Source organism: Morone saxatilis, unplaced genomic scaffold, assembly GCF_004916995.1.
Source record: "Morone saxatilis isolate NCDOM2014 unplaced genomic scaffold, NCSU_SB_2.0 Contig4, whole genome shotgun sequence".
In the NCBI taxonomy this organism is placed as follows: domain Eukaryota; kingdom Metazoa; phylum Chordata; class Actinopteri; family Moronidae; genus Morone; species Morone saxatilis.
Window position 1 is genome coordinate 11,894,666 of NW_023339984.1, and position 16,755 is coordinate 11,911,420.

At 41.5% G+C, this 16,755-nt stretch overlaps 3 protein-coding genes across 3 annotated transcripts; 1 reads left to right on the top strand and 2 right to left on the bottom strand.

Annotated features, from left to right (window-relative positions):
- Positions 1-1,186: 1,186 nt before the first annotated feature.
- On the bottom strand, positions 1,187-7,519 carry mettl3 (methyltransferase like 3). Its single transcript, XM_035674866.1, has 11 exons — positions 7,065-7,519; positions 5,625-5,815; positions 5,076-5,528; positions 4,761-4,936; positions 3,697-3,910; positions 3,421-3,608; positions 3,082-3,120; positions 2,880-2,988; positions 2,605-2,670; positions 2,388-2,500; positions 1,187-2,303 (listed from the first exon to the last, which is right to left on the bottom strand). Exons 1-11 carry the CDS (start codon positions 7,165-7,167, stop codon positions 2,189-2,191), a joined length of 1,767 nt encoding a protein of 588 aa, XP_035530759.1. The 5' UTR covers positions 7,168-7,519; the 3' UTR covers positions 1,187-2,188.
- A 31-nt stretch (positions 7,520-7,550) lies between these two features.
- ttc5 (tetratricopeptide repeat domain 5) lies at positions 7,551-12,516 on the top strand. Its single transcript, XM_035674867.1, has 9 exons — positions 7,551-7,796; positions 9,038-9,170; positions 9,272-9,483; positions 9,863-10,013; positions 10,364-10,455; positions 10,550-10,753; positions 11,000-11,214; positions 11,300-11,444; positions 11,544-12,516. Exons 1-9 carry the CDS (start codon positions 7,734-7,736, stop codon positions 11,661-11,663), a joined length of 1,335 nt encoding a protein of 444 aa, XP_035530760.1. The 5' UTR covers positions 7,551-7,733; the 3' UTR covers positions 11,664-12,516.
- Positions 12,517-12,927: 411 nt separating this feature from the next.
- On the bottom strand, positions 12,928-16,200 carry LOC118337764 (E3 ubiquitin-protein ligase CCNB1IP1). Its single transcript, XM_035674868.1, has 5 exons — positions 16,172-16,200; positions 14,921-15,225; positions 14,687-14,833; positions 14,097-14,265; positions 12,928-13,094 (listed from the first exon to the last, which is right to left on the bottom strand). The coding sequence occupies exons 2-5, from the start codon at positions 15,215-15,217 to the stop codon at positions 12,928-12,930; spliced, it is 780 nt and encodes a 259-aa protein (XP_035530761.1). The 5' UTR covers positions 15,218-15,225; positions 16,172-16,200.
- Between the last annotated feature and the right edge of the window lie 555 nt (positions 16,201-16,755).

The window sequence follows — 16,755 nt, forward strand, 5'->3', positions numbered from 1 at the left end:
ATGATGGCACTGTAAATACTGACTGATTGGCTTGTTGCTGGGACACTGTGCCATTCAGTGATACTGTCGGCTCACAGTAGCCTATCACGTTGCTGAAGTGCACGATCATAATTCCATTAAACTGTGACCTAGTGAGGAGACAAGGAGCTGTCAGCAGGCCCGGGAGCTCAGACATGCTGTACTAAAAGGCAGCTTAAAGGGAAACTGTAGAAGTAAACATCCTGGGAAAATGTCATATATTTCATATTTGAGAGAAGGTTTGTCACTGCTGCAGTTTAGAGTGCTTTTGTGAGTCTCAAGAAGAATCTTGTGCATTGAAAAGGACTTATTTTTTATTATGTTGTTTTCTGTTTCTATCCTGTCACTTATATTTATGTCTCTGTTTACTCCTCTCTCTACAGACAAAACTGCCACCATGGGTGTGAAGATGCTGCAGTGTTTTCCTTTCTACAGACGCTGTAAAGAGCGCTGCAAAAGCAGGCAGTGCCCCCCAGCGGCAGGTGAGGAGCAACTACACTCTGAATATTTAGGAAATTATTCATAGACCAAATAAACAACCATTTCTTGATACTATGGCCTGATAAAGCCTGACTGTCTATTCCCATCTTCTGCTCCCTCAGTTCCCATTGAGGAGATGAAGCCCCGTCTCTGCTCCACAACGTCATGGAGTAGTGACAGCGAAGGAGCGGGAAGCCTGAGTCGGGGCTCCCAGATATATTTCTCTACCAAGGCCAGGCTGTCTTTTAGACACCAGCTAGACAGCAACATCAATGCAGTGGACGCCACCTACTGAGCAGGGCTGCAGAGGAGATAAACGGACTCCTGTATCGAAGTTTTTTACGTTGCACATTCATGCTTGGAACCTGAGGTGCAGACCTGGGGAGCCGGATAGCTGAGCAAACGCATCTATCGTGATCAGCAGTAGTTGTGCACAGCCGCTGTTTGCATTTTAACCCCTCGTTGCTTCCTGGCCACAAAGAACTCTCGATGATTAATCAGATCCAACAACAAGACAGACTAAAACAGACTTGGGTTTTCAATCTGTGTGCATTAAGACTGAACTCTAGACGAAGTGGATCCACTGCCCAAACAGACATGATAGTGATGAGAGAGAAGACAACATTGAGACTTGTTTACAGCATTCACAAACAAAAAGTGCATTACTTTTGGAAGGTTTTTTTTTACGTTTTTCTTTTTTTACAAATTCTTATTTGATTACCATTGTGGAAAGAAACCGCTGATTTTTCAATTTGCTGATGAGATAACGCCCCATGTGAAATAGGGATGTTTCACAAAGTAGGATGGGAGAGTTAACTAAAGAGTACAATGAAGAATTCCTTATTTATAATTACCAGCCATCATCATTTCTAAACCAAACTGAACCGAATCCTGCTTTGTGACAAAACCCCTGTGCACTGACAAACACTACAAAACAGAAGGTTTGCTCTTTCATAAAATGCATCAAGCATTATCCTAGATCAAATGCATATGGGACATGTTGACAATATGTATATTTGCAGACCAAGTCTGAGGATACCCAGCTGCTGTTTTTTGCTCCCTCTTTGGAAAGTGTTAAGAAATGAGCTGCACCACAAAATGATATACATTTTGTAAGTTATGTTTGGCTTCAGCTCACTAAATTATAACTCCTTTAATATTTTTATAATTAAAAAAAAAACAAACTCCTGGTTACATTAAATATAAAAATGTATTTACTCTTTTTAACACACCGTGACCTTTAGGATGAACAGGGGTTCTGCATTTGCCTAAAATGTTCCCAAATAACTGTGAAAAACCTGCTGAAATTGGAAACTTTTGTCCTTTTTGTTATTGCAAAAATGATCAGCTATTCAAAACTACATTACAAACTAACATTATTCTTTACTAACAAAATAACAAAAACGTTAAATGAAAAATGTCTCTTGTGTTTTTTTTATTGGTGGTGAATGTGATGTTTTGCTTGCTTATATATGGTGGGGTGTCACATACATTCATGTACAGATAACATTGCTGCAAAAGTAATTCACATTATTTCCTCACATAGTTTCAATCATTTCTTAACCAAGACACAGACGATGTATCTTGTTGACAACATTTATTTAAGAAATTAGTTCACTGGTATAAAAAAAACAAAACAAAAACAGTCTATAGACAAACTTCTCCAAACCTGTGATCACTGATAAAGTCATCACTGCATGTTTTTGGGTTTGGAGATGACGCCGTCAGGATAGCGCTTCTTAAATCGAGCCACGACATCGGGATCCAAGAGGTGAATTCCATCCAGCTGGTTTCCAAGAGTTACCCTACAGGAAGACGATCAGTCAGTACATGTAACGTATGTGGAACAGTTACTTGGCCTCTAATTGAAAGCATGATGGTTATGTTACCAGTTGGGTTGGACGTTGTGGGGTCGACCGAAAAGCTCGATCTTCCTGGTGCCGGGCGACAGTCGCTCTATCATGCCGTAGATCTCATCCGGTTTGTGACTGGTGGAGCGGACCTGGAAGAGAGTGAAATGCAGTGAAGAGGTGGAATCTGTATCATATTAGTAGAAATCATGTGAAGGTAAATACAGTAAGTGCGACAGGAGATAGAATAATTTACCTCGGCCACAATGACATCGCAGTCCAGACCTCTGTTGAACCCCTGAGGGTTTCCCTTCACACCCACCTGATGAGAAACAAATCACATGATATTTTTTTTAATCTGACACAACAAAGACTGAGTCTGTTGCAGCTGAATATCTTACTTCTAGCCATGGGGCTAACTACCAAGCACAAACATGCAAAAAAGTAGAAACTCCTGAACATACAGTATACGACAGAGGGAGTATAAAATGTATAAGAGGATACATAAGAGCAGTGGAAGACAAACATTACCAGACAGTGCTCCTTCCCGTGGTTCAGCCAATGGCCTGTCCTTCCTGTGCGGATGATTCTCTGGAGCTGGTTGGTTTTCACCCAAATGATTTCATCGACACGCTCGTAGCTGAGAGGAAAAAGAGAAAATATAATAAAATAAAATGGTTTCCTTACAAAATTACGTCTTGATGGTAGTTGATGCACAGAAGGAAAGACGTACCCCCAAAGACTGAGACACTCTCTGCCGAGCTCCATAGCCCTGCAAGACAAGAAGTTGTGCAAAAGATGAAAATGAGCAGATGAACTGGAAGTGCAGAACAAGGACGCTGCTGTTAGTGGACTAAGTATTGTTATATGATAAATCCCACTGGTTTAACTGAGTAAGCTTTAACTTTATTGGGGGAAACATTTTAATAAAATATTAAATACAGGTTTTCTGTCAGGCTATCACAGCAAACTGTTGTTCGTTAGTGTTAAGTTCAAAGACATCTTGATGTGGTAGTGTGATGTCTAAACTACCCTGACGACTCCCTCGGACTGTTCGGATTGTTGTAGTTACCTGCCGGTGACCCAGAGGAAGAGGAAGCCGTCATCTTGCAGGATGGGGATGTTGAGCTTTCTCATCTCGTCGTCAGTCAGCGTGCCGTAGGGTAGCTCCATGTGGATGTCCCACGGAGGGTCAGCCATCACCACAGCAAATTTACCAAGGATGGATACGTCCAAGTAGCGGATATCACAGCAGATCCACTGCAAAAAAAACCCCACAACCTGAATTTTATTACCCACCAAAAATATCAACCATCATTATCTCGCTCTCTTACCCCATCTTCCTTACCTGTGAGGGGAAGAGTTTGCCCACGTTGCTGTCTGCGTCCCCTTGACAGAGGCCAAGCTCTGTAGTCCCGGCCTGCGGCCCCAGCATGCTCCCCTCGGCCTCCGGAGGGCTGTCGATCTCATAGTGGACGTACTTGCAGGTGTCCATGTGGAAACACGTGTTGAGGAAGGAGCAGTCGCCGAGGCTCTCGTCCGTGTGCTTGTTGATAATGCGACTGAATGAGAGAATATGTATCACAAAGGTAAACCTGCTGTGTAAAAAAATGTTTGTGTAATGTCATTTTAAGAGCTTCATGTCTGAATAAAAATCAAAACTAAAGCCCAAAACATAACACCTCTATTCTCATACCACAAAAGGTAAAATACCGGAAGGCAAATAAAAAAATATATTGGAGTCCTCTTTAAAGTTTATTAAAATTGGATAATTTGTCCCCAGATGAAACCATACTACCTGTAAAAGCAGTGTTTCCCAACCTTTTTGATTTGTGCCCACTTAAAAAATACTAAAAAGTTGAAAAAATGAACAAAAGATTATGTAGCAGAATATGTTTTTAAATCTTTCATACATTATTATTCATCTTAGGACCACTGAGACTTATTTTGAAACCCGACCACCAGGTAGGTGATATGGAACCACGGCCATAGAGCATCATTTTGGATGAGGAGAAACTCCACAAATTTTATATTTTGAGACTAAAACAATAAAAAAAGACACATTTTCCTTTTCTATTTGATTAAATAAAACTGATTATGTAGCAATAAGGCCTTTCTATGTTTTACATTTAGAACTGTATTTACTTTAGTAGCATTAAGGATGTCAGTGTTGTGTCAGAACATACACAAAAATAAAGTGTCTGGGACAGTAGAGAAATATTATCAATACAAATTAAATTATGTTTATTCATCAAGGAATCTATATGGATTAGGGTGTACCTGTAGCTTATATATAAATAGTTTGGTTGATCTTTTCTGCTGTGGAGTGTCTGATACAAAGAGTTTATCAAGGTGGGGTGATATAAATACAAACAAGAGACGTTTTAAAAGCGTGCCGGGGAAAACACTCACCGGAAATGTAACTTAGTGCACGGCTGAGGTGTGTCACCGGAGCGCACACACTCCTCTTTGGTCCCGTGGTCGCAGAACTCTTGGACCTGAGCTCGACCGCGGGACCGGAACTTTTCCACGATGGACTGCTCCTTGGCTGTGCTGGCGTTAAGCAGCTCCAGAATCTCCCTGCTCACCTAAATAACATTCACATTACGCCATGTATCAATAATCACACCTCCCAACTACCCTGCTTTACTTTTGTGTAGATTTAACTGGTTACAATAATTCTGGGTGCTGTGGGAGACGAGAGGGGAAACCGGCCCTCCTTCCTACCTTCTTGCTCTGCTGCTCTTTCGTGGACTGTTGGTTCAGGAGGCTCTCGATCTCCATGTCCATGTGGGATGACTGGCCTTTGCTGCTCCTGCCTTTCTTGTCAGCCCCGCTCCCGGACGCCGAAGGCCCCGCCAGCTGTGTGGATGAAGCCGGCGTCAGAGAGGTGAAGGAGGTGTGGGGAGGAGAGGCGGAGCTCTGAAGCGAAGGCGAGAACCCCGGAGCTCTTTTGTGGTGGGTTTGATCTTCTGCTTTTCTCTTGACTCCGGGCCGTTGGGCTCCACCGCCGGACCCGATCATGGCCCATAGTTTCGTGTGGTCCACTGCTACCACGACTGAGGGGGAGGAGGTGGAAGAGGAAGAGGCGGAGGTGGGCTGCCGGACCTCGATGAGCTCCTGAGCGGAGAATTTTAGCAGCAGACTCTGGATGCATCCATGACTGACGGCTGTTTCAGACTGTGAGAATTTCAAAAACAGAAATACAAAGTCGTTAATATGATATAAAACCTGCGTTACTATTTGCCACAAACGTGCTCAGAGATCAAGACTCACACTGTTGAGTTCATTTGTGATGGCAAGGGAGTCCGTTGGCAAAGAAAGACTCAGATCGGAGAGATATCCCAGCAGCCTCTTCTCTAGTTCGGGGTCTGGCGGTTTCTCCGTCTCTTCCTGAGGGGGGGCCGGTGCTGATGGTGCCGGGCTGTCACTCCTGGCTGTGGAAGCCTCCGTGCTGCTTCCACCGTCTGACCGAGAGGAGACAACAGGGGGGTGAAGAGGTTTTTGAACCCGACAACGTCCTCCAGAACATTTAGATATCAGATTAAAAGAGTTTTCATAACTTAACAGTTTTGTTTAATAAAATTCCAGGTCCCAAAATTGGCATTTGACACTTCATGACAATGTGAAGTCAAATAATTACATGGAAACAAACATTTAAGCCTGCTGTATACGGTATTTCATTGCAGTTTACAATAAAGCAAGAAACGATAAACATTAGTACAATCATTCATTTTAAAAAGCTCAATTTAATTAATATAGAAAAACTACATACTAATAGTAATGAAAACATCGATCTATCAAGGCACATACAGTGTGGCAGCCTCACAGCTAATTCATTAGAGCTGTAACGATTAGTCAATCGACAGAAAATGAACCAACAACATTTCTGATAATCGATCCTTAACAAAAGGGAAATGGATCAAGATCTTTAATGTTGTTGCAAGCTGAATATATTTAGATTTTAGTTATATTTTATAGACTAAATGGTTAACCAATCAATCGAAAAAAGTAATTGATCATGTAAATCATGCCCAGTTGCAGCCCTACAAATGATAAGAGCTGAAACGATTCATTCATAAGTCAATTGTTGGGGAAAAAACTAGGCCTGATTAATCGTTTGTCATTCTTTAAGCAAAAAAAACTTCAATTCACAGGTTCCAGCTTCTCAAATGTTTCACGAAAATGAATATTTGCTGGTTTTCTTTGTCCTCTGTGATAGTAAACTGGATATCTTTGTGTTTTGCACAGTTAGTCAAACAAAAACAAGCAATTTAAAAGATGAAGATCACTGTTAGGAGTTCCCTAAAAAAACAAACTATTAACATTTGTGCTACAACAATCGTCAATTATTAATTTAAGTCTGACAGCATGTTGGTGTTATAATCCCGTACATTTATTGATAAAAGCTGGATATTTTTGGCTGATATGTGCTGTGTAAACGAATTATTCTGGCGGATTTATCACCTTAAATAAATAAATAATGAAAATTGACTAAAAGTGGTATTCTGGGAGCAAATAACTCCACAATAAAAAAAAAAGTATATCTGTTAATTTGTGCAGCGGTTCTTTGTCGGAGTCATTTGGATAAAACATGGCCAAATTGTCTTCATTCTCGGCAACTTATTGACCCATTAATCAACCGATTACCGGGATAAATACTCCACTGATTACTCAGAGAACAATCGTTCCTCGGTGTCCCCGGTGCCTCCGTACCTGCGGACAGTTGTGCGGGGTCTTTCCGCCGCCGCTGCAGCCTCTCCCGCAGAGAGTCCAGCTGCTTCTTGTGCGCCTGGATGTTGCTCCATGTGTCCGACATGAGGAGCCGGATTGAGCAGCGTTGCGGACTCAAACTCCGCTCACAGTGAAACAATGTGGAGACAAAAGTTCAACACGGTCCGGTTTGTTGTTTGGGAGCCAGATGATGTATGGTGCGCGGCGGGAGAGCGCCGGACCGGCATCTCGGTTGAGAGATTAAAAGTTCCGGCTGATATGTGCTGTGTGCGCGAATTATTCTGGCGGATTTATTATCTTAAATAGATAAATGATCAAAGTTGAATCGAGAATGTACTAAAAGTGGTATTCTGGGAGCAAATGACGCCACAATAAAAGCATATTTGTTCATTTGTGCAGCGGTTCTTTGTCGGAGTCATTTTGGGTACAGACTACTCCAACTTCCGGCGTCGCTGAAATTAAAAGCCTGTTTCCTGTGAGATGAAATTAACGATATTGAGGCTATTTTAGAACATAAATGACTGTTTTCCGTCACCACATTAACATCACACACTTTATGTACCATTAGTTTGGTAACGTGGTGCGTTTTGCTCCGCCCCGGCAGCAGCTGCTCTTCTTCGCTTTCAGGCCGCTCTGAGCTAAACGCAAAAGATGGCGGAAGACGAGAAGAGTGGCGAGCCTGCGAAAGACAAAAACGAGCTGCAAATAATGAAGGTACCGATCCTCCACTGGATCACACGGGTAGATAAAACCACCGAGGGTCCGAGGCGTCGTGTTTTGTTCACTTCTCGTGGGTTTATTCAGCCTCGGTTTGACATCTCCTGAGAGACTCGTTACTATAACAACTGGCTGCAGCTGTCACTTTTCACACACCTTTGATTTCTCGGCCTTTGTGTGTGTGTTTGTTTGTTTGTGTGATATTTAGGCGTTGTTTTATATGTAGAATGACCTCTTTCCTTTCACCTGTGCCACATTAAATTGGCTACAAAATATGCTCGTTGTGGTTGCGTCCATCCTAACGTTGCTTCTTGCTGAGTCACCAGTTTGTCCGGGCACTTGAACGCACCATGAATGGACTCTAACTGGATGTGTTTTTGTACCTAAAACCATATTGAAATCATAACTTTACACACTATTATATATCACTGGACAAATGCAGGTGCATAAATGGTAAAAAAAAAAAATGTTTTAAATGCGTCTGTATTTTATTTTCTTAAACAATTGTATTCTGTTACTGATTTAACACTTTAATTCGCTCCAATAAAGTTGAACAGAATCAAAACAACAGAGGCTTTGATATCAGGTCCTAAGTATGGGTAAACCACCACAATGATGGTTCCTACAATGCCCACAATGCAACTCTATTGCTTCTTTCTCAAGACCCTTTCTTTTGTAAATGTGCACTTCTTTAAAACTCCACACCCTCCCAGCCTGTAACACCAAGGCCCTTCCTGTTTAGAAAATTTAATCCCTCCAAAGACCAGAAACCATTACCCTGACATAGTTAGGGATTATCTTCTCACTTTCTCCAGAGCTGCAGAATATGTTGTACAGTTGTTTTTAACAGGCTGATTCGTACTCTTAACAACGAGGAAACTGATCTCATCGCTTCTTCTTGTCTTCATAACGGTTGGTGGACTGAAAACATGATGGGCATAGATGGAAGTAAATCCAGGACTCTGTTTAATCCCCGATAAAGGCTCCTGTATTTTATAATAGAAGAATATTGTCAGTAAACTAAACTGTAAAACAACCATAGCAATTAACAAGATCACAAAATACTAATAATATGCTTGAATATTGGTGCATCTCTTAGCTCAATTGCCCCAGTTTTATTTTCCACAGGCAGATTTAACTGTCAGAAATGGGCCTTTGATCTATTTTAAAATCTGCTAAGAATTCACAATCTGTTTCTGTCTACTCCCCCTCTCCCTCCTCCTCCATTCCCATTACAGGACCTCGTGGATGAACTGTACAATTTTAGAGACTGCTATTTTGAGACTCACAGTGTGGAGGAAGCTGGAAGGAAACAAAGCGATGTCGCACAGGAGATAGAAAAGACTTTGAGGAAGCTGGAGGAGAAAGAAGGTGAACGTCGTGTTTACCCAAACAGCGCTTTAGTGAAGTGTTTGTATGTGCAGAATGTCATTCACACCCACTTGTACCTCTGTGTTTGTGATGTCCCGCAGATCATTTTAAACACAAAGTGGAATTTCTGCTGCAGAAGGGCAGGTGTCTTAACGTAGCTCCCGACTTCAGCGCCGCAGCAGAAGAGTGCCTTTCCCGCGCTGTCAAGCTGGAGCCTGGCCTGGTCGACGGCTGGAACACATTAGGGGAGCAGTACTGGAAAAAAGGAGACCTGATTGGTGCCAAGAACTGCTTCACTGGAGCCTTGCAACAGGTACAGTGAGGGCAGGAAGAGAGAGGGAGATGTTTTCAACCCAGTGAAGCATTCTTTTCCTCGGCTTCTCACATAAAAAGCAATAATTCAAGCACCGCATTCCTTGATATTCAGTGTAAGGAATCGTAATAGTGCCCGTACAAGTATTAATTCATTCTAAAATGTTTTGTTACGTATTTGTTTTGAAGTATATTAACATTTATGGCACTTTATGTCAAGAGAAACGTTTTTTTTTAATTAAAAAATCCAGGACTGCACCAAGTAAATGCACAGGTTGTTTCTGTTTAAGTCACTGCAGACTCCCATTTCTTTCTATCCCTCCATACAAGGTTTCACACATTAACTCATCTGTCTCGTGCTTTATCTTCCACCTCCGTAGAGCAAGAACAAAGTGTCTCTACGTAACTTGTCTATGGTGCTGAGACAGCTGCCAGCAGTGGACAACGACGCACACAGCAAGCAGGTGATGGAGAGTGTGGACATGGCCCGACAAGCTGTCCAGCTGGATGTCACAGACGGGACGTCCTGGTGTGAGTAGAGCGTCTGGATACTTTGTCTGTTTGTTTTTATAGATGCAGATTTAGAGTAAAGTGATTGTATAAATGATGTTTTCTGTCCTAACCTGAGCGCAAACTCAAACTGAGAGCAGAGCATTCGATTTAAGCTGGAAGTGACCCTTCCTTCTGTTTTCAAAATAAAAGCTGGGACTGCATATTTTTTTTTTAATCACCAGATGGGGACAAAGAGCAGCATTTGGTGGCTGTGTTGCCTAAAAAAACATGTTCAAATATCGCTCAGACCTTTTGTGCTCTGTCAAATCTTTTGTTGTCAATATACAATGCTTCAATATCTTAAAACATTTCTGTTATTGTCTTTACAGATATCCTGGGAAATGCTTATGTGTCCCTGTTTTTCACATGTGGACAGAATCCACAGTTGTCTCAACAAGCTCTTAGTGCCTATGCACAATCTGTGAGTATTGAGCCATTAACATGTTTGCTAAAATCCATCAGCACTAGCTGCTCTGTTGTACTAATATGTTACTCCTTTCTTCCCCCGTTTGTAGGAGAAAGTGGACAGAGCTGCCTCCTGTTACCCGGAGCTGCATTTCAACCGATCCACTCTGTTCCAGTATGAGGAAATGTTCGGGTCTGCGCTTGCCGGCTACAGCCGAGCCGCGGCGCTGGACCCGGGCTGGGAGGAGCCTCCAGAGAGGGAGAAGCAGCTGCTGGAGTATCTGAGGAAAGTCACAGAACTCCTACAGAACAAGGTAGGAGAAGGTGTTGCTTATTCTGGTGTAGTTAATTAAGTTGTACTTTTGGCATCACCTTTTTTTATTTTTTCCGTCATTGGTCTGTTTGAGAAAAAAGGTAATATGGTTGTTTTATAGAATGTAATCTTTGTTTACATTGTCACAAAGATGACCAAAGGATTGGATTTTTCACCACAAGGTGGCAGCAAAACACAGCCATATCTGTTGTTCTGCTCCTAACCGTCAGTCTGTCCCTCTGTTCAGGGGAAAGTAAAGGCGCGTCGGTTACGGACGATGCTCTCTAACCTCAGCACGTCGGCCATGGGTCCCTGCTCGTCCCCTCAGTTCCGTTCCCCGACAGGCCGTGTCGGCAGCCTGGAGCCTCGAACTCTTTCCTCCTTCACGCATGGTCACAACGCCGGGGTGGCCGCCCTGGGCAAGGTGGTGTTCAGCCTGGCCTCTGAGGGTCGCATGGCCTTGTAAGTGCAGATTATTTATTATTTGTTTGCTTCAGTGCTGGTGTGATACTGGAAAGGAAATGTGGATCTTCTTTTTTTCCTGCAGTACGTTTGGCATGGTGGACAGCGAGGAGACGTGTATAGTGGTGATGGTTTACAACACAGCGGACAGCTGGGGCGTCCTGATAGGAGACACTGTAGTCATTCCTGAACCGCAGGTCAAGCGGAACAGTATAACACATAAAGATGAGGTCAGTATTTCACATACGTAGCTCCAACATGTTTTGAATAATCTCCTTTTATTAGTCTTTCTAAATGTTTGACTTTCGGATTTGCTCTCTTTCTGGCAGTCGTTTGACTTCAGAAGTATACGAGTGGACTCTCCTCTGCTCCTCATTGTCAACGGCAAGAAACAAAATGTCCAAAGTCAGATTGCTGCCTCTGTTAGCTACAAGCCCCAGAGCGAATGAGCTCAACAAGAAGAAAGAGGACCAAATTTTTTCTGGATTTTGAAGAAGAGTTTGGATAATTAAGGAAGTTTCCAAAGTTTGTGCCTGTTTTATGTGTTTTGTGTATTTTTTTTATTATTTTTTTTGTATATAGAGGTCGCCCTGTTACTTTGTCTTTAGAGAGCCCGTTTGTTTATATTTATAAATGTTTCTTTTTTTGTATTATGTTGTTGTGGGGACAACATGGAGTTCTTTTAGTGAATGAATGGACCTGTGATAATGACAATATGATGTCAGAATTGTGACTTTTGTTTACCCTGGAAAAGAAATTCCTTTGTCTTAAACATATTGTTTGTGTGGTGTCTTAAAACAGCAGTTTTCAAAGTGGCGGGACGTACTAGTAGTATTACATTAATTTAACAGTAGGCCTTTTTTCACAGCAGCATTTGAACTTGATAGACACACGAGACAGTGATTTGATCCTTTACACCTCTTTTCCTACGGTGACATGGCAAAATGTCACAGTAGGGCTACATTGTCTGGTGTCACTCACAAAGTAGAAAACCAACTGCCTTGGTTGTTTGTTATGCAGTAAAAAAACTTCCCATTACACTCAGTATCGAAGTGTGGACCTCAGTAGGCCTCCTTAAACTTCCAGTCAACAACCAGCCAGTTGCTCAGGTTTAACCCAGATTGCTGCAAATTCAACAAACCCAAGTTTTCTGCTTTGTGCAACACCACAAATCAAATTGTTCACACTGTGTATAGCGGACCACCTACTGTTATTCATTTAGCAATATATGTGTACTGTATCAGTAAAGTAAAATGTATGATTTAATTTAATTTTTTTTACTATAAAAGTCAATGTTAAGTGCTTTTGTTTTGTTTGTTGGGCCTAAAACAAGTAATCCATTGTCTTTACTGAGGTTATCACACATGAAAATACTGAAACGAACACACTGGAGTCTTAATTGGATTAAATGCAAACAGAGAAGTAAACAGAAGACTGTAATTTAAAGAGTACACTGTATTTACATTGTTCTTCTTCACACAAACATATGCTTAAGTAGAGACCAGGACTAAAAGTTTCACTGCTAGTTTGAGTTACCATTGGCCAAAAACACATTTATAGTTCAAATGACTATAACTACTCTACCATACTATTCACTCAAGGCAAACACGCCAACTAAATTAACACTAAAACAACACAACAACTTCTTAACATATATAAATAAATGTAGTCAAGTTAGTGTTTTAACAGTCACTAAGACACCTGTTCCCGGTCTCAGTGCTTCTTCATGAAGGGCTGGCCTCTCTCCCTGGTGGGGGAGCTGAACTGGAAGAAGGTCTTGGCTCCATCGGCCTCGAGGCAGGAGAAGAATCTGCTGTCCCCATCGTAGCCCATGGAGAGGAACTGAGGGCTTCTCTGGGGAGTCGCCTGCCGAGCCATCCCTGGGTGACATGTAGGGGGTTGACGGATGTCTCTCATTGTTATACTGAGTAAAATTCCCTTACATAGACAATCAGCTCATTACACCTACTGTTCTTCCTTGATGACCGCTTCTTCTTGACAAAACACCTACAGCTGTGTCTTCCTTTGTGCCATTCAACATTATTCTCTGTGCTTCCTTCCTATTCTCATTATTCGCTGTGGGTACAACTAATTTAATAAAACTCTCACGCAGAAAGACACATTCTTTATCTTTTCTCCTTTGTACTGGATAGAACTTAAACTGCTTATTAAAGGTTAATGCTTTTTAATGAGAAGCTGCTATTCTCCAACACCAGCAGCATCAGTCATCATCGGTGTGTTATATAACAGTTTACTTCTTTCCTTGCAAACATACTGTTTTGTGCTGCAACTACTGATTACTTACACTATCGATTAATCTGTGGCCTCATTAATCAATGTATCGATTTGTCATTTAGTCGACAGAATGTCAGATAATTGTGGAAAAAATGCCCATTACAGCGATATGTGGCGATGACCGACAGTCCAAAATCCAAAGGTACTCAACTTACAGTAACTGGCAAATATCTGACATTTCTGCTTAATAAATAACTTAAACTATTAACTGATTATTAAAAATCGTTGGGGAAAAACTTTTTGTTGATGAATTGTCTCAGGACTAATGTTTTTCACATTTGAATAGTATATTTTTTGATAAACATGGCAGATATTGAATGATTAAAACCAATAATAATTGATAACAGGGAACAATTATGTATGTAATACTTCCTACTCGTTATTTTCTTTATGTTTTATGGTTTTAAACACTGTCAAAAAGTTGGTGTATAAAGAATGAATGGAATTTGTGGCCTGATGATTCATAAACTCCAACAAGCTACATCTCTTATTGTGAAATCCATTTAGAACCTGCACAAAAAGACGGTATATTAAAGAGTGTGACCTTTAAAGCGGTAAAGCCTTTGATTTCAACCTGCTGCTCTTACCGGTGTTGAAGTCGTGATGTCCTGGTCGTGGCAGCGTGTCTCTTTCGCCCACCACCATGTTGCGCAGCCTCAGAGAGTCGTACAGCCCCTGTAGTTTCTGGTACTGCCTGTTCCTCTCCATCAGCCTCTCGGACACATCGCTGTACTTCCTCTTATACTCCTCCATCACCTGAAGGAAACAATTCATTTCCATACATTGACATAAACTTGCGTCTTTAATGTTCTACCTCAAGCCCTTAACCTAAATCACCATGTGTGCCTAAAAGATAAGAGTTCAGATCAAATTTGACATCATTACTGTAGATATCTGAGGTTAAAAGCTTCTATTTCTTCATCACACACGGTCAAGAAAGAGGGACAGATAATGACCATGGACCTGCTGCTCTGTCGCCTCCCCCCCTCCCCAGGGCCCTTTGTACAATCTTATCTCGAGTGTAACACATTACAGTACAACCAACGGTATTTCTTAGCAGGTCAGAGGTTATGCCTGAGCTATTTATACCCAAAGTGGACAAACCAAGTCGTTTTGGTATTTAAAAACAATCTTATGCTCATGAATCTGCACTTTTAGTTTAAGAATTGTGGTTTACTTTCTTCAGGGAGGCGATTTCCCCCCTCATGGCGGTGAGCTCCAGCTCTCTGGACTGGTTCTGCTGGGTCAACACCTTCTCCATCTGCTTCAGCTGAGCCTCTGCCCGTGACAGACTGTACTCTTGATACATATGCTCCTGGTGGACCTGTTTACAAAGACAAAGACAAGCTGGGTGTGACAGCAAGAAGACTCACACTATGTTCATATACATACAGACAGGAAGATATTTGACCTGATAGCTCCAGAAGGCCAAAGCACGGGCACTGATGTCCAAAACGATGTCCGGTCGCAGGCCTGCCAGCACCATGGCTTTGTACTCCTCGGAGGGCGACAGCTCCGTCCTCACAATGTCCAGCTTCCCAGACAGGGCAGAGGAGCAGGCCGGGCAGGTGACGGGGGAGCGGCTGAACTCACCGGACCCGTGCTGGTCGCAGAAAACGTGTGAGCAAGCTGTGACCCAGGCGAAGCCGCTCAGCTTGGTCCGACACTTTGAGAAGTTACAAAGCAGCGTGTCGTCGCAGATAGACATGGTTGTGACTGTGGAAAGTACAGTGATGTTTCAGTAATGGAGACCAGCGCAGTGGGAGAGTCGTTCACTTCTAATGGTTCTGTGAAGCAATCACGTACACTTTGAGTCTGAAAGAACTTCACTATATCAAGGCAAATAAAAAACAATTCCAAGAGGCTTTTAAATTAGCGTTTGTCAGCGGGGTCAAGCCTGCGTTTTGGACATTTTGGATATTTTTAGAGGTTTCAAGAAACCTATGTGGGGGAATTTGGGGATTTTAAATCAGGTTTGGCATTAAAAAGTGTAATGCTTTTGTATTCTGTGAATTTTGCTATTTTATTCATTGAAAGAGTTTCATTGTCAGACATCATAAAGGCAACATTTTGACTCGCAAGTCTTATCAAAGAAACCATTGGAAACTTATTGGCAAACTCTGCCTTTCATTCCTCTCTAATCACACACAGATACATTTAACTTAATGTTATATTGTGGTTCAATTTAAAAACCTTTTGGCAACACAAACATTCAAGGTTTTATTTTCTGTAAGTGTTAACTAGTTAAGTTACTTTAAAGTAAAGTCATCTTATAATAATGCTCTATTGTGTTTACTGGCAGCTCTATAATTAGTGAGCCAATTAGGTAATATAATAGCCTAATTTGTAGCTACAATTTCATGTAACTCACTTTTAATGTAGCCTCTAAACTTTTTTCAATTTATCAATGAGAAAAATATGTAGTAAAGTATTTAAATAGCTTAGGTTTAGGTTAGCTACGTAGCTCACATTGCCATTAAATATTAGCATTAGCAGGTTAGCAGCTAAAGTGTCTTTCTTTCTGTTCAATAGTTGATTTTTTAATTACACAACTTTGACTTTTCCCTTCAGCTAAGTTATAAACTGTTAAACTTTATATATAACGCAACACTGCCGTTACTTCTCCCGTTAATTCCGGTAACCTAGATACACGAAACGTTACCGGTTAGTTCTCCCGGCGGATGACGTTTGTTGAACGCTGCAATCTGATTGGCTGACCGCAGCTCCGAATCTCAACGGTGAAATCTCAAAACTTTAACTTTAAATATTAAAAAATAACCTACAACATGTCTTAAAATCTCAATTTGTATGTAGCTTATAATAAGAAGAAATTTAGTTAATATATTTTTTCCTTCTAAGCCATATCTGCACAGTGAGTACTTTTATATTTGGTATTTAAATACTGATAATAGCCTACTACTACCTGAAACTAATACATCACAAATTCTCTATTTTTACTGAATGGGGTATTTTTATTTTTGTGCAATTGCTACTCACTTACTAAGAACTTCTTCCACTATAAATATGACACTTAAAGCAACTTGGCCTTTTGACTTTACATGTTCTGTTTACACTTGCGCAGCCCAATCTGTAACCCTTTAGATAAACATGGCAGCTATCCCCCCCCAAATCAAATAATGCCCTTTTTCTTACACAGCCTCTGAGTGGATATATGTATAATGTCAGACACCTACCCCCTGCCCCCCCACCCCCTCTCTTACTCCTCCACCTCCTCCCACTTTTTCT